The 18,818-nt window shown below is 42.1% G+C and overlaps 1 protein-coding gene across 1 annotated transcript in view; it reads left to right on the forward strand.

Moving 5' to 3' along the window:
* Nucleotides 1-18,818, forward strand: part of LOC106611928 (alpha-1A adrenergic receptor) — a 32,651-nt gene that overhangs the window by 11,519 nt on the left and 2,314 nt on the right. Inside the window, exon 2 of the mRNA XM_014212601.3 lies at nucleotides 18,576-18,717. Coding sequence (XP_014068076.1) covers nucleotides 18,576-18,717 — 142 coding nt within the window. The remainder of the gene's footprint in view (nucleotides 1-18,575; nucleotides 18,718-18,818) is intronic.

Raw genomic sequence — 18,818 nt, forward strand, 5'->3', positions numbered from 1 at the left:
ATGCAAATAGTCCGGGTAACCATTGGTTACCTGTTCAGAAGTCTTATGGCTTGGGGGTAAAAACTGTTGAGAAGCATTTTTGTCCTAGACTTGGCACTCCGGTACCACTTGCCATGCGGTAGTAGAGAGAACAGTCTATGACTGGGGTGGCTGGGGTCTTTGACCATTTTTAGGGCCTTCCTCTGACACCGCCTGGTGTAGAGGTCCTGGATGGTAGGCAGCTTTGCCCCAGTGATGTATTGGGCCGTACGCACTACCCTCTGAAGTGCCTTGCGGTCAGAGGCCGAGCAATTGCAGTACCAGGCAGTGATGCAACCTGTCAGGATGCTCTCGATGTTGCAGCTGTAGAACCTTTTGAAGATCTCAGGACCCATGCCAAATCTTTTTAGTTTCCTGAGGGGGAAAAGGCTTTGTCGTGCCCTCTTCACGACTGTCTTGGTGTGTTTGGACCATTCTAGTTTGTTGTTGATGTGGACACCAAGGAATTTGAAGCTCTCAACCTGCTCCACTACAGCCCCGTCGATGACAATGGGGATGAGCTCGGTGCTTCTTTTCCTGTAGTCCACAATCATCTCCTTAGTCTTGGTTACGATGAGGGATAGGTTGTTATTCTGGCACCACCCGGCCAGGTCTCTGACCACTTTTCTTGCATGTTTTGACAGTGCACAGGTCGTGCAAGCAAGCAGTGAGTGGGTTCCTTTATTTGGCCCGGGTTACTGGGTGAAAAGTGATTGCATTTATTTTTTGAACTGGGCTGCCTGCTGGGCGTGAACCAGCTCTGGCCAACGACGGTGAAGTTGGCTCAAAAGAAATTGGTGTAGTCAAGCAGGAGTGATGACTAAGATTCTGTTTCAGATGCAGAAGTGATTGTTTTTTATAAAAAACGCTTTATCTGCCTTCCTAATGAAAACTAGTTTGAAAATTCAAACATTTATTTTAAGGAATAGAGATGTTATATGTTTTTGGACGATGCACCATGCTGCCTTGTTACTGTTTGGCAAAGATTACTGCATGTTTTGAGAAGGATCCTCCTCCCTCCCCATTTTCGCCCGATGGCGTGATGGGCCATTGCTCGGTTCAACCCGGGCCAGCGTAATAGAACTCCCTCAAAAAACTGTCTGACAACCCTAATGCTAACGACCCTGTCAAAAATCTGTTATAGTGGTTCTCGGTAAACGGCCAGACAGTTCATGACGAATCAAGTTGATTTGTGAATTTTCATCAACATTGGTTTCATACTGGCTTAGCTATGATAATAAGGAGATTTTAATTTAACATTGAGCGCCAACCGGTGCGACTATAATTACTGCAGCCATGTGGAAATGTGCTTTTTGACAGGCCCTGGCCTTAAACCTGTCGCATGCTTCCCAGTCGAAAAAGTTTGTGCATATATTATGAGTACATTTTGTGACATTTTTGTTAGTTTTGGTGTTCGGCAGGTTTTGCGAAAAAAATATTTGTCTCTGATTGGTCGACATTACTATTCCTAGTAGGAGTGAGAATGATGGATGTTTGTTGACATTCAATGAAAGACGACTAGTGTTCATGTCAATTTTTCACTTGAGGAATTCTGCACCAAACATCCTCTGTAAACATTTCTAACAGATTTCTTGGATTATTTTAGATTAATTCAGACTGTTTTGAGGAAGTGTAAACTGGCTATGTTGTTGCTACTGCATCTCAAAAGGGACAAACAGTATTATTGCCGCTTTTTTCCCGTTTTTCAAGCTAAAGTCTTTTAAGGGAGTATTCGAGACACAGACGTTCGCTTTGCCTACCGCAGTTCTGCTAAGAGCAAACCGAACCTAATATGAGGGCGCCTTAAGAACCCCCCGCTGCTGCACAAACACACACACACCCACAAACAAACAAACAAACAAACAAACAAACAAACATACACACACGCACACATACACAAACACACACACATTATGCGTTCCTATCCGAGATGAGGTTACTGGTCACTAAACAAGGTCGGACAGCAGCAGGAGATTCCTCCTACCGCTCCAAGGAACATTTAATTAGATAACAGAAGCACAGAAATCTGGGAACATCCTGAGAACATTGTGAAGTTGTGTTCTGTTGATCCTGAGGGTTCTTTGGAGAGGGATGAGGAGGGGGGCGTAAGAATGAGGACAGCTCTGGACTGTTTATTTAAGACCAATCAACAGATAACCACGAGACTAATATCCTGATTATTAGGGGCCAGTACGATACAGTGCATCATGTTACTTAACAGTACAACCCTGTTTAAATTTAGGGGCTAATTTAAGCTGAGCTGCAAGAGTTGTGAATTCAAGCATAGATACAGTAGGAACAGTGGACCACGTACATCCATATTGTTTACATAGCCACACTATACAATGGAATAGTCTACCTCTTCTCGACTCCTCGTCAGTATATTATGACAATCCTGTAGTCTTATCCTATCTATTCTCCCTATCCTATAGTCTGTAAATGGAGGGGTTAAGGGATGGGTTATCGTTTTTTAAATAATAATCCCCTGCTGCTCTTCTGAGCTTAACTGACTGGCCCTCAGTAATAGTAGCCTGATAGGAGCAGAAACACACAGGCTCCATCACACACACACACACACACATTGTGATGGCCCTGAAGTCAAAACCGTTACAACATGCACTCCGAAGACATGGATGTCGATTATGACTGCCCCCCGCACTTCTCTGATTCACACAGACACACACACACACACACACCACACACACACACACCACACACACACACACACACACACCACACACACACACACACACACACACATTAATTAAGGTCACTGATGTGGGCAACCAGTAGCCCAGTGTTAATCACTTCCTGAAAGGGTACACAGGTGTCAGTGCTCATCTCTATGTGTGTCAGACACACAGCTATACAACCTGTAGGATTCATGCTCTATCAGACCTGCTCACTGAACTGAACTTTCTCACAGAAAGACACATCCTCTCCCTCCCAGCACAGCTCCGCTCCCACTGCCTTCATCAGCCTACCTTCACCCACTAAGGGGGATTTCCCGTGAGCCGCTCATTACACCCAACCACTGCAATCACTAGTCTGTGGTCGATGTAATGTAACTAGAGTGATGGCTGGCTGTGCTCCCAGCGGCTCCTCTCTCCTCAAACTCATGTTGATTTCAGACCACATGCCAGGTAGCCCGAGGGTCTTTTTTCCAGCGTGGATGTTGTAACTACGGCTCATAGGGGTCAGCGGCCTAACTTCAAAGCAGAAAATAGACGGACGCACACACACACACACACAGACTAATGAAGGTCACTGACGTGGGCAACCAGTAGCCCAGTGTTAATCACTTCCTGAAAGGGTACACAGGTGTCAGTACTCATCTCTATGTGTGTCAGACACACAGCTATACAACCTGTGGGATTCATGCTCTATCAGACCTGCTCACTGAACTGAACTTTCTCACAGAAAGAAGCTGAGAATGTGTTATTCCCAAAGAGAGACCCATCCTTTAACAGGTACAGTAAACCAATGTGCCTAATTGTATCTCCATAGAATGAGAATGAGGTGCAGAGTTTAATCTGTCATACTGCCATCCCAGAGGGCACAAAATCCATCAGCTTCTATCAACGAATATGCATTCAATATATAGGTAACTGCCCAAATAAAGGAAACACCAACATAAAGCATCTTAATAGGGCATTGGGCCACCACGAGACAGAACAGCTTCAATGCACCTTGGCATTGAACATTTGTCTGGAACTCTATTGGAGGGATGCGACACCAGTCTTCCACAAGATATTCCATAATTTGGTGTTTTGTTAATGGTGGGAAAGTGTTTCCTTTATTTTGTCAGTTACCTGTACATCTCTTTCGTTAGCGGCAGTAAATGAAGGTGGGACATCTAAATGCTGTCTCTCATCTCAGCCAGTCAGTGACAAATCATTAGTTTTCTTCAATTGTTTAAGCACAATTTTGAAAACAGGGCCCGGTTTGTCAAAACACTACGCACAATTAGCACAACCCTACACCAAAGTAGCACAACACTTCAGATCATTTGCAAAATGGAACACTTGTCAAAACTACACACGACTTCATAAAAACAATATTTTGTTACGATACACGCACATTTCATATGACTTCAATCTTTTTGAACCAGTTACACACTGCTGTTGCTAACCTAAAACACTTTTAGCAAGTCTAATTGTCAGTGATTAGAGTACTGTAAATGAAGTACACAGAGAAAGTTCAACTATACAAACACTACACAAGACCAATGCTGCAGACTGAGGAAAATCTCATTTATTTCTCTCCATATACCCAAATCAGTCAACATGGAGAATCACAACAAAACATGTCCCAGTTTTCATGCTACTACAGTAGTGTGCATAACACTGTTAGCTCAGCAAACAGACAAACATAAAATACTGTATCCAGTACAGGTTACAATTACAGTAAATAACAACATAAAAAAGAATCTGAAAAAAACGGACAATATTGTACAGAAAATACTACAGTAAACATACTATACATTATCTCTTCGCCTACCTGGATCTGGCCAGATAATTTCGTCAACATCACAAGCAGTATCCTCATTAGCAAGACAACACGGGAAGAACCGTCTTGAATGTCGAATCCATCCTTGCACAGCTGCGGCGTCGACTTGGTCACAGGCGTCCTCCATGGCCTGAATGAGGGGTTACCTGAGCCTGGGGCTGGAGATCGTAAACCTTCCACCGCCATGCAGAGAAAAACTCTTCGATAGGGTTTAGAAACGGAGAGTATGGTGGAAGGCATAGTACTGTCAACTGTGGATGGTGTTGAAACCAGTTCTGGACCAAAGCAGAGCGGTGGAATGAGACATTGTCCCAGATGACAGTGTATTGCATCTGGTGCATTTCATTACCTGCTGTGACGATGTGGTGCAATCAGTCCAAAAATGCGTGAATGTGAGGTGTGTTGTAAGGGCCCATTTTGGCATGACGGAGAAGAACCCCATGCTGTGAAATGGCAGCGCAAAGGGTGATGTTACCCCCACGTTGCCCTGGGACATTGATTATAGCCCTGTGGCCAACGATATTTCTGCCTCTCCTTCTTGCTTTTGTGAGGTTGAACCCTGCCTCATCAATATATATGAATTCATGCAGGATTTCCTCAGCATCCATCTGCAAAACTCCCTGAAATACAGTGAAAGACAAGATTGTGTAGTTCAGGATAGGTCTAGTATACAGTCAATGTAAAAAAGTAATGTGTGCAGTATGCAACATCACAGTGCTAAAGTGAACAATACAAACCTCCACAAACTCATGCCGCAGCCGTTTGACCCTCTCTGAATTCCGCTCAAAAGGCACTCAATAAAGTTGTTTCATTTGAACCTGATGTCTTTTCAGGATGCGTGCCAGTGTTGACTGGGAGACCTGCTGGACATTATTGAAAATGGCATGGTCACCGATAATGTTGGCTTGTAGTTCTCTGAGCCTGATAGCATTATTGGCCAAAACCATGTTTATTATCTCTCTCTTGTTCTTGCCTGAATATGGGCCCCCTTCCTCCTTGTCGTTCCCGACCCTCAATCTTATGTAGAGAATAATACATGTAACTTACTGTACAATGTCACAGGAAGGGGTATCACAAGTGCTGATATGGTGCATACAATAAGCGGCTGATTACTGTAACTGTAGACAGATCTTCTTTTACTTGTTTTCCTGTCGAAAAGACCTTATGACAGATGCCACTGTATATCTGCTAAGATTTGGCTGAACTTTCAGTCCAGCCTCCCTCAGCGTCAATCCGTGGTTCACAACATTGTGTTGCACGAATGTCATTTGATAAGTTTGGTCCTCTTCTTCTTTGTGCACGTTCTCCTCCTGCTTCAGGTCTTCCTCGACCTCTGGCTTGGCCTCTGCCTCTGTCTCTGTCTCTGCCTCTTCCTCTTCCTCTTCCTCTGCCTCTTCCTCTTCCTCTTCCTCTTCCTCTACCTCTACCTCCTTCTCCTCCTCCTCTGTGTACTCCTCCTCTCACCCTCACTCTTCTTCTGACTCCTTCCATTTTGGTTGAAGGCAGGTGAACCTACCTGCTGCATTTTTATAGTGCTTAAACCTGATTGGTGTGTCTACAATTTAGCAATCATGTGTGTGTGCACCTGATGGCTGTGTTTAACAGATTGGCTCATAGGTGTGGTAATTTGACAGTCAGTGCTTTGGAATTGCAAGGAAGTGACATCATGATATACTTCTGTGTCTGATGTATACAAGTGTGTTTAGTGTTTTGCAAATCACTGTGTGTAATGTTTTTCAAATAGTGTGAAGCTGACAATGTGATTACAGTTGTGCAAATCTAGCCTTGTGTTTTGCTCGTTGAGTGTAAGGTTTTGCTAATTGTGGGAAAAGTTACATTTTAGTGTGTAAGCAATCGTAAAAAACTGTAATACTCAGGGGATATTTGTGTTATTTTCTCTGCATACATTTCAATGGCCACTTTAACCCATAAAAGTGTATATTTATAAGAACACCCAGCACTAAAGGCTTCTTATTTAGCCAATGGTGAAGGCAGCATGTCCAAACATGACAATTTGTATTTATAAAACAGTGTGTTTGTGTGAGGCAGTGTTGTGTTTGTGTGTGATTGAGGCGGTGGAGCTGTGTGTGTGTGTGTGTGTGTGTGTGTGTGTGTGTGTGTGTGTGTGTGTGTGTGTGTGTGTGTGGTGTGTGTGTGTGTGTGTGTGTGTGTGTGTGTGTGTGTGTGTGTGTGTGTGTGTGTGTGTGTGTATGTCGATGTGTCTCAATGCGTGTATTTCTCCACCTGCGTGTGTCCATGTTGTGCTTACGCAGTGAGGCTGCTGGCCCCTGTGCTCTGGGGGTAATTGAAATGGTGTTTTGAAGGGAAGAATAATGAGAATGCTAAGTGTCAGAGGAGTGATGTCGATATAGAGGGGATGGCAGGTGAGCCTTGTGACCGAGCTGCCATGGACCACTGGATAGGGTCACTAAAGCAAGGACGCAGGGACATCAAATGAAGGCACCAATAATAGCTTAATTCCGTGTCTTTCATTCAAAGCAATAACACTTTCCCTCGGCTTACATCGTTCATCACATATGTATTTAGGCTATGTCACCAAGAAACCAGGTTTTTATAACACCAGACACATCTTACTGTATATACCTAATGGACATTCTATCATTCCGGTCTGAGTGTGTGATTTTCTCTCCCCTCAACGCTGATCTTAGACACCTCTTTGCATGTGTGTACATGTGTGTGTGTTCATAAAGGTATCAAATACACCATCAGTGAGAATAACAGGATGCATTGCTTCCTCAGGACATTCCTGCAGACGCTCCTGTTCTTTCTTACGCTGTGTAATGTTTGATTTATTTTACCTTTATTTTAACAGGAAGTCCCACTGAGACCGAGGTCTCTTTTGGAAGGGAGCATCTTATAACAACAAATTACACAGAGGGAACACCCCAGAAAAAAAACACAAAGAGAAAAAGAAACAAATTAAACGTTTTGTGCCATGTGTAAAGTAATGTGTTAAGTTATGTGTAAAATAATGTGTAAAGTAATGTGTGAGTGAAGGTTGTTTGTCTGCAGGAAGGAGGTGCAAACACTGTTTTCAGTGGACGGGATCAGATCATAGGAGAAACAATAGTTCTCCCTAAGTTCTTCCCCCATCCCATTGTCTTTCATGTACCACCGGACACTGGCTACATCCTTGCCAAACAGTTGGCAGTTTACACTGACAGTTTTGTATAGGAATTCAATATAAACACTGGCAAGAGGATACTGTAGAACAAAGTGTCATACACACAAAGCGTAGCACAAACACACAAAACAATCTACAATAATACACATAGCTTTCAAAGCTAAAGATCACAAAGGACCTCCTGAGCAAACATGCAGGAAAAGCTCTCCCGGTTTCTCTCCTGTTGTGTTACTTTTCCTCTGTCCTCTCTAATCCTCTGTGTGTGTCAAATCAAATCAACGTTTATTGGTCACGTACACAGATTTACAGGTGTTACAGCCCAGGGCAGTCCAGAATATAATTGTCCTGTGTTTTATATATGCAGTATATTCGGAAAGTATTCAGACCCCTTGACTTTTTTCACATTTTGTTATGTTGCAGCCTTATTCTAAAATTGATGAATTTTTTTTTTTTCCTCATTAATCTACACACAATACCCCATAATGACAAAGCGTAAAAGGTTGTTTTTCCAAATGTATGGAAAACAAAGCAAAAATACCTATTTATATAAGTATTCAGACCCTTTGCGATGAGACTCAAAATTGAGCCCAGGTCCATCCTGTTTCCATTGATCAACCTTGATGTTTCTACAACTTGATTATGGAAAATTAAATTGATTGGACATGATTTGGAAAGTCACACACCTGTCTATATAAGGTCCCACACTTGTCAGAGCAAAAACTAAGGAATTATCCATAGAGCTCCAAGACAGGATTGTGTCGAGACACAGATCTGAGGAAGGGTATACATTTTTGTTTTCAGCAGAGGTTTCCAAGAACACAGTGGCCTCCATCAATAAATGGAAGAAGTTTGGAACCACCATTACTCTTCCTAGAGCTGACCACCCACACAAACTGAGCAATCGGGGGAGAAGGGCCTTGGTCAGGGAGGTGACCAAGAACCCGATGGCCACTCTGACAGAGCTCCAGAGTTTCTCTGTGGAGATGGGAGAACCTTCTAGAAGGACAACCATCTCCTCAGCACTCTATCAATCAGGCCTTCAAGGTAGAGTGGCCAGACGGAAGCCACTCCTCAGTAAAAGGTACACGACAACCCGTTTGGAGTTGACCAAAAGGCACCTAAAGGACTCTCAGACCATGAGAAACAAGATTCTCTGGTCTGATGAAACCAAGATTGAACTCGTTGACCTGAATGCCGATCATCACATCTGGGGGAAACCTAGCACCATCCCTACGGTGAAGCATGTTGGTGGCAGCATCATGCTGTGGGGATGTTTTTCAGCAGCAGGGACTAGGAGACTGGTCAGGATCGAAGGAAAGATGAACGGAGCAAAATACAGAGAGATCCTTAATGAAAACCTTCTCCAGAGCGCTCAGGACCGCAAACTGGGGTGAAGGTTCACCTTCCTACAGGACGGTCGAAACCTGTATTCGCTTTGTTATTAGTGGGTATTGTGATGTTATTAGTGGGTATTGTGATGTCATTAGTGGGTATTGTGAAGTCATTAGTGGGTATTGTGATGTCAATAGTGGGTATTGTGATGTCATTAATGGGTATTGTGTGTAGATTGATGAATATTTTTTTTATTTCATCCATTTTAGAATAAGGCTGTAACGTAACACTGTCATCTGCTAGTGGTAACACTGTCATCTGGTAGTGGTAACACTGTCATCTGGTAGTACTGCTAACACTGTCATCTGGTAGTGGTAACACTGTTCACTGGTACTACTGGTAACACGGTCATCTGGTAGTGGTAAGACTGTCAGCTGGAAGCCCTCGTAACACTGTCATCTGGTAATACTAGTAACGCCGTCATCTAGTTGTTCTCGTAACACTGCCATCTGGTATTGGTAAGAATGTCAACTGGTAGTATTGGTGACACAGTCATCTGGAAGTGGTAACACCTGTCATCTGGTAGTACTGGTAACACTGTCATCTAGTACTGCTAACACTGTCATCTGGTAGTGCGGGTAACACTGTCATCTAGTAATGGTAACACTGGCATCTGGTAATACTGGTAACACCTGTCATCTGGTAGTACTGGTAACACTGTCATCTAGTAATGGTAACACTGTCATCTGGTAGTGCTGGTAACACTGTCATCTGGTAGTACTGGTAACACTGTCATCTGGTAGTACTGGTAACACTGTCATCTAGTAATGGTAACACTGTCATCTGCTAGTACTGGTAACACTGTCATCTGGTAGTACTGGTAACACTGTCATCTGGTAATGGTAACACTGTCATCTGGTAGTGCTGGTAACACCTGTCATCTGGTAGTACTGATAAGACTGTCATCTAGTAAAGGTAACACTGTCATCTGGTAGTGCTGGTAACACTGTCATCTGGTAGTACTGGTAACACTGTCATCTGGTAGTACTGGTAACACTGTCATCTGGTAGTACTGGTAACACTGTCATCTAGTAATGGTAACACTGTCATCTGGTAGTGCTGGTAACACCTGTCATCTGGTAGTACTGATAACACTGTCATCTAGTAATGGTAACACTGTCATCTGCTAGTACTTGTAACACTGTCATCTGGTAGTACTGGTAACACTGTCATCTGGTAGTACTGGTAACACTGTCAACTAGTAATGGTAACAATGTCATCTGGTAGTGCTGGTAACACTGTCATCTGGTAGTACTTGTAACACTGTCATCTGGTAGTACTGCTAACATTGTCATCTGGTAGTGCTGGTAACACTGTCATCTGGTAGTACTGGTAACACTGTCATCTAGTAATGGTAACACTGTCATCTAGTAATGGTAACACTCATCTGGTAGTACTGGTAACACTGTCATCTAGTAATGGTAACACTGTCATCTGCTAGTACTGGTAACACTGTCATCTGGTAGTACTGGTAACACTGTCATCTGGTAGTACTGGTAACACTGTCATCTAGTAATGGTAACACTGTCATCTGGTAGTGCTGGTAACACCTGTCATCTGGTAGTACTGATAACACTGTCATCTAGTAATGGTAACACTGTCATCTGGTAGTGCTGGTAACACTGTCATCTGGTAGTGCTGGTAACACTGTCATCTGGTAGTACTGGTAACACTGTCATCTAGTAATGGTAACACTGTCATCTGGTAGTGCTGGTAACGCTGTCATCTGGTAGTACTGGTAACACTGTCATCTAGTAATGGTAACACTGTCCTCTAGTAATGGTAACACTGTCATCTGGTAGTACTGGTAACACTGTCATCTGGTAGTACTGGTAACACTGTCATCTGGTGGTACTGGTAACACTGTCATCTGGTAGTACTGGTAACTCTGTCATCTGGTAGTGCTGGTAACTCTGTCATCTGGTAGTACTGGTAACACTGTCATCTGGTGGTAATGGTAACACTGTCATCTGGTAGTGCTGGTAACACTGTCATCTAGTAATGGTAACACTGTCATCTGGTAGTACTGGTAACACTGTCATCTAGTAATGGTAACACTGTCATCTAGTAATGGTAACAAGGTCATCTGGTAGTGGTAACATTGTCTGAACCATCACTAAATTATGAATTTAGAATTTAGTTTCGCATAACTCTACCACTCCATAGCGCATGACACAACTATGAGAACAAACGTTTCGACAGCGAAGCTGTCTTCATCAGGGTATCATCAAACACTGCGAGATGAGTCATTTATATAGTGTCAAGAGACACACAGGTGTTTGTAATCATGGCCAAGTATGGCCTAATATCATTGGTTAACTCAAATATTTTAAAAAATGGCATACAAAGAACATACAAAAAGACAAACAAATGGATAGCATACGATCATAGCATTTGTAGTCTAAAATGTATCTAACAAACAATTATAGATTACAATTGCCATTGACAAAATTCAAAACAAACGAGACATGACCTTTTTCAAGGTCAGTCTCGCAAAAAGACGCATTCTTGCGTTCTCACTACCCGCTATTCAAAGTGCTCTGAACAAATTAAAGGAATCGTTCACAAACATTGGCACATTCTGAAATATGATGATAGTCTCGTTAATGTGTTTTCTGACCTTCCCCTGGTCGTATTCTCGCGGGGCAGAAATCTCAGAGACCAATTGGTACACTCTGATTTACCACCCCAAGATATTCCTGAACAACGTCTATTTGCGCCCCTACTGGATGGAAATTACAAGTGTAATGGCTGTGCTCAATGCAATGGCACTTATAAATGTAGATCCTTCAAACACCCCCAAACAGGGAAATCTATCCCAATTAAAGGTGTTATTACGTGTTCCACTAAGGCAGTTATTTATCTTATAACTTGTCCTTGTGGTAAAAATTATGTGGGTAAAACAAAGCGTGAATTAAAAGTACGTATCTCAGAGCATCGTAGCACCATTAGGTTCAAAAACTTAACTTACCGAGTTGCGGCCCACTTTTTGGAAGCAAACCATCCGATTTCGTCTCTGCGTTATATTGGTATCGAACATGTCACCCTCCCGAGGAGAGGGGGTGACCTTGATAATTTATTGTTAAAACGAGAGGCTGCCTGGATCTTTAATTTAAAGACCCTTGCTCCCTTCGGTCTCAACATAGACTTTGATCTGAAGCCATTCTTGTGATAATTGTGATTTTGCCATTGAAATTGTTTGTTAGATACATTTTAGACTACAAATGCTATGATCGTATGCTATCCATTTGTTTGTCTTTTTGTATGTTCTTTGTATGCCATTTTTTAAAATATTTGAGTTATCCAATGATATTAGGCCATACTTGGCCATGATTACAAACACCTGTGTGTCTCTTGACACTATATAAATGACTCATCTCGCAGTGTTTGATGATACCCTGATGAAGACAGCTTCGCTGTCGAAACGTTGGTTATTAAATTTTTGCATCTGAGCTCTTAGAGTGTGCGGCTTTCCTTTATTTTCTAGTGTTCTACTCCGCTAGCCAGCACCTCGCCTTTAAAGGTGTGCGTTTCTTTTTTCTAGATTACAACTATGAGAACAGTCATAATATTAATTGCTCCAGACTTCCTACAACAAAGCACAACATAGTCGTTTTCAAATGCATTTATATATAAGCATTATTTACAGGTGTTGTATATATTGTGTAACGAAACATTTTAGACAAGCTGACACACTCTGACACTCATTTACTGTTTGAAAGTGTGGTGTGTATTGTCAAAGACACCCATTTTACAGGCACAACCTCTAGTGGTAGGACCCAATTCATCCTTTACCCCTCACTAGACCCTGTCCAGGGGATCCTTTCCAACTATTACCCCAGACCCGACTTGGTGCCAGACTTGAGAGATGAAGAGACATGAAGATTTGTGACCTGTTGCCACAAATAAAGGTCAACCAGTGAAGAACAAACACCATTGTAAATACAACCCATATTTATGCTTATATATTTTCCCTTTGTACTTTAACCATTTGTACATCATTACAACACTATATATACATAATATGACATGTGTTATGTCTTTAATCTTTTGAAACTTCTGTATGTGTAATGTTCAATGTTAATTTTTATTGTTTATTTCACTTTTGTATATTATCTACTTCACTTGCTTTGGCAATGTTAACATATGTTTCCCATGCCAATAAAGCCCCTTGAGTTGAGTTGAGTTGAGTTGAGAGAGAGATGGAGAGAGAGTGGAACTTTTGTGAGTGTAATGTTTACTGTACATTTTTTATTGATTATTTCACTTTTATTTATTATCTATTTCACTTACTTTGGCAATGTAAACAAATGATAGAGAGAGAGAGAGAGAAAGATTGAGAGAGAGAGATGGAGGGAGATGGACAGAAAGAAAGAGACAGAGAGAGACAGAGAGAGAGAGACAGACAGAAAGAAAGAGGAAGGTAAATGGGGGGAGGAGGGATAGAAGTAGATAGTTGGGGGCTTAATGCCCAACCTATTCTGCATCTCAAGCAGTCCTACGGTGCATCAATTCCTGGTTACGTAATCTCATTTACTGTGGACGTCAAAGGGTGAAAATACCATTTGAAAATACCAGCCAGTGAACACTGTTCCATACATGTACTGTACAGGAGGTCAAGCCACGTACAGAGAACATTCTCCCTCTGTCTCTCTCTCTCTCGCTCCATCTCACAGACCAAAACACACAGAGATTATCCTAATTGCAAATGCGTTGTGCCATCTGTGACTCAAGCCTCACAGTAAACAGTGCATCCTTGCCATCCCTGCCACACACAGAGAAATTGGCTGAGATCTCTCTCTCTCTCTCTCTCTCTCTCTCTCTCTCTCTCTCTCTCTCTCTCTCTCTCTCTCTCTCTCTCTCTCCTCTCTCTCTCTCTCTCTCTCTCCCTCCCTCCTTGGCCAGAGCTAAAGGTTTTGTGCCAAACAAAAGGAGCAGTGTACTGGGATGAGAGGAGAACCAGTGGGTAGTGGGAAGCTTCACTTCCTCCACTGAGCCAGGGAACCACAGAGGGGCCGTTAGCCTGGTATGAGCCCATGCCAAAAAAGCTGTGTTCCTGTCTGCCTCTCTGTCAGGAGTGGGCTCTACACACACAGAGAGTCCCCTGGGGGCCACGACCATGGGTCAGTGCCTAGACCACAGTGCCTGGACCAATACACACAGCCACTGTGTCAACTCAACCCAACACACACAAACACACTCATGTACGAAGAGGATTATCAGAGGATTAGGCTCATCCTAATATACCTACTACTTTACAAACCATTTTCTTTAAGAAATTATATACTGTCATTACACACCACGTATTCATATTTAGATTCTGGATTCTGACACTGCTCACCATAAAAATCTACTTTGGATTGTTAAAGTTCCAATGGAGACATTTTTATCTCAATATCAAATCAAAAGCTTCTTAGAAAGAGAAACTTCTCAAGCTATAATTTAGGTAAGACTGTCTGGGAGTGGTCTGAGTGGGGAGGGGAAAACTGATAACTAGCTATTATTGACAGATAGGTTTGGAAATATCTTTCTTATTAGTCTATTGACTATATATAGCGCCTGGTGATAGACCAAAACTCCATCCCACCAAAACAGGTAGAAATTTCAGGTCATCTTTTCAAACAGCTCTTACACTAAAAGGGTATTATCATAATTTTCACAATTTCACAGCAGTATTCCAACAGTGCATTCGGAAAGTATTCAGACCCCTTGACATGACCAGTGTTACCAGTACCAGATGACAGTGTTAGCAGTACTCTCAGATGACAGTGTTACCACTACCATATGACAGGATTATAATTACCAGTTGACAGTGTGAGTAGCACTACCACATGACCAGTGTTACCAATAGTACCAGAGCACAGTGTTACCAGTACTTCCAGATTGCAGTTTTACCACTACCACATGACAGTTGTTACCAGTACTATCACATGATAGCTATACCACTTCCAGATGACAGTGTTACCAGTACCAGACGACAGTGTTAACAGTACTAAGAGGTCACAGTGTTACCAGTACAACCAGATGACAGTGTTAAAAGTACTACCAGATGACAGTGTTACTCTACCAGATGACTGTGTAAACAGTACTACCAGGTGAAAGTGTTACCAGTACCAGATGACAGTGTTACCAGTACTACCAGATGACAGTGTTTGCAGTACTACCAGATGACAGTGTTAGCAGTACTACCAGATGACAGCGTTACCAGTACTACCAGATGACAGTGTTTCCATTACTACCAGATGACATGTGTCACCAGTACTACCAGATGACAGGTGTCACCAGTACTACCAGATGACAGTGTTACCAGTACTACCAGAAGACAGTGTTTGCAGTACTACCAGATGACAGTGTTAGCAGTACTACCAGATGACAGTGTTTCCATTACTACCAGATGACATGTGTCACCAGTACTACCAGATGACAGGTGTGACCACTACCAGATGACAGTATTACCAGTACTACCAGATGACAGGTGTTACCAGTACTATCAGATGACATTGTTACCAGTACTACTAAGCAACAGTGTTAACATTACTACCAGATGACAGGTGTTACCACTTTCAGTTGACAGGAATTACCACTACCAGACACACTTGCCTTTATGTTGGTGTCCTGAAAGAGATTCATCTGGAGGTGAAAGAAACGCACACCTGTTTAGGCGAGGTGTAGGCTAGTAGAACACTTGAACAGCCGCACACTCTAGGAGCTCAGATACAATAATGTAATAGCCTAACATCCAGCATTACGACAGACAAGCTGTTTTCGGCAGGGTCCTGGAAGAGGTTATTAACAATATTGTGTTCTTATTTGTCCTAACTTTCACACACGATTGCCTGGGATTATAGAGCATCCACAATTTTACCAGGAATGTGATTTTCATTTGGGCTGTTCATCTCCTCAGAGACCAAGTGTGGCTTACCCACACCACAGACATCATTCAGACAGACATACACACACACACACACACACACACACACACACACACACACACACACACACACACACACACACACACACACACACACACACACACACACACACACACACACACACACACACACACACTACATACACATACATACACACAGAAATACACAGCCCAGCTATTCCAAACTTCCTGTATGTGTTTCATAACTCAGTGTTTTCATTCCTAAGGTGTACTTCCTAGTTTCCACTCTCACATCATTAGCCTATGAGATTCCCTCTCACCAGCGATGCTTGACCGTAGCAGTGGGGAGTGTGACACAATATAACACAGACTAGCTGCTCTCATTAGTCTACAGAAGAAATGTGTTTGATGAGAATCCATGCTAATGTTGTAATCTACTGTAGTTAGGTGTTGAAATCCGTGGATCGTTTGTAATTGATGAGTCCAGGTTTTTGTAATTTAGTAGGTAAATGCATGTGGTCTCGCTTTTGCTCATTATTTTATTGTGACGGTAAATGCTGTCCCTTGACTTTGGCACCATGTAAAATCACATGATAAAAATGTTGTGTTTTATTTAACTGTTATTTAATAAGAAAACATATGTACATCCTTTACACCGCAACACATCCATTTGTATGTATTGTAGAAACTACTGGGGGCTAGCAGGTTGGCTTGTCCCACTGGTATAGATGAGTAGTGACATGTTTTGTGGGTTTAGATATATCTATCTATTATTTTGAATGCTAGACGATGAACACAATTATTGAATATATTGTTTAGATCAATAAAAATAAAGAACACTATTAAAATCCCTATTTCTTTTAATAGTATAATGTGTCCCTCAGTTTGATTTCATTGGTGTTACCACCTTGACTTATCACTGATTACAAAGATATACAAGGACCTTGATTATTCCCTCCAGTAGCAAACTGTTATCGAGGGAGGGGTCTATAAATCCTCTTCAGGATCCGACCCTTTTTTTTCAAATTTTCGCCTAAAATGACATACCCAAATCTAACTGCCTGTAACTCAGGCCCTGAAACAAGGATATGCATATTCTTGGTACCATTTGAAAGGAAACACTTTGGCGTCTGTGAAAATGTGAAAGGAATGTATGAGAATATAACACAATAAATCTGGTAAAAGAAAATACAAAGAAAAAACCAACCGTTCTTTTGTATTTTGTTTTGCACCATCATCTTTGAAATGCAAGAGAAAGGCCATCATGTATTATTCCAGCCCAGCTGCAATTTGGATTGTGGCCACTAGATGGCAGCAGTGAATGTGCCAAGGTTTAGACTGAGCCAATGAACCACTGCATTTCTGTTCAAAATGTTTTTTCAGACTGCCCAAATGTGCCTAATTGGTTTATTAATAACTTTTCATGTTCAGAACTGTGCACTCTCCTCAAATAATAGCATGGTATTCTTTCACTGTAATAGCTACTGTAAATTGGACAGTGCAGTTAGATTAACAAGAATTTAAGCTTTCTGCCAATATCAGATATGTCTATGTCCTGGGAAACTGTCTTACTTACATCCTCATGCTAATAGCATTAGGTCAACGTCCCGAGGTGACTCACCGATCCTGAATACGTTTTTAAATACAAATATTACTGGTGACACAATGTTACCATAATGGTAAAGTCATTAAGCTACCATATTTGTTTATTTAGAATGGGAAGATGTACCAGGGCTCCCAAGTGACGCAGCGGTCTAAGGCACTACATCTCAGTGCTAGAGGTATCACCTACAGACACCCTAGTTTGAATCCAGGCTGTATCACAACCGGCCATGATTGAGAGTCCCATAGGGCGGCGCACAATTGGCCAAGCGTGGTTCTGGTATGGCCGGTGTTGTCCTTCATTGTAAATAAGAATTTGTTCTTAACTGACTTGCCTAGTTAAATAAAGGTAAACCATTTTTATTTCTTTATTTCTTTATTATTCAAATACAATGCACAAATGCCACCATAATTGAAAAATGACCTTGAGATAGCAAGGCTGAGAAGTTTACGATGTTATGTAGTCTTGAACACATACCGATTCCTGCCCTCTTTTTGAAGAGGTGCATCTCGTCTGGAAAGCATCTGTCTTCCCTCAGAATGTTGGGTCATCTCAGGCCCTGTTAGTGTTGTTATGTGTCAATTCCAAGTTGCTAGGCTGGTGTCCGCCAGCCAGGTCCGCTAGTCACATACCTGGGACGAATGTGGCGTCGTTGTCAGAAGAACTAAAAATGATATTTATCTAGTTTATGATCTCTGGCCTCATTTACTGTGTCTTCTGGCAATGTTGTAAAAGGCCACAATGAGCTGTTTTTGAACCGTGATATTTATCTTTCACTGAGGCAGTTTACATGTCCAGCTGATTTGGTCCATCATGAACCACATGGTTTTATTACAGCATGCTGCCATCTATTGGACAAAAATAGAAGTACACTAGAAAGCTTAGCAAGCTGCCTGACGTGTGCAGCTTTATGTATTGACTTAATTGATATAAAGGCTGTTGTTATGAACAGGGAACACAGATCAATACAGATCAATATAAAGCTGTATAACTTGTATCTGTTCTTGTTCCCCCAGGGTCTTTCAACCCAGACTTTCGTCCTCCTGAGACGCTGTTCAAGGTGATCTTCTGGCTGGGCTACTTCAACTCCTGTCTCAACCCCATCATCTACCCCTGCTACAGCCGAGAGTTCAAACTGGCCTTCATACGCATCCTCCGGTTGGTCTATTACTTTACTACCAATCATATTACTGTACTCTTTTTAATTAATCTGCATCCTCCGGTTGGCCTTTCGTATTTCTTAATGCCGATGATATAAA

This window comes from Salmo salar, chromosome 09 (assembly GCF_965601325.2).
Source record: "Salmo salar chromosome 09, fSalSal1, whole genome shotgun sequence".
In the NCBI taxonomy this organism is placed as follows: Eukaryota; Metazoa; Chordata; class Actinopteri; order Salmoniformes; family Salmonidae; genus Salmo; species Salmo salar.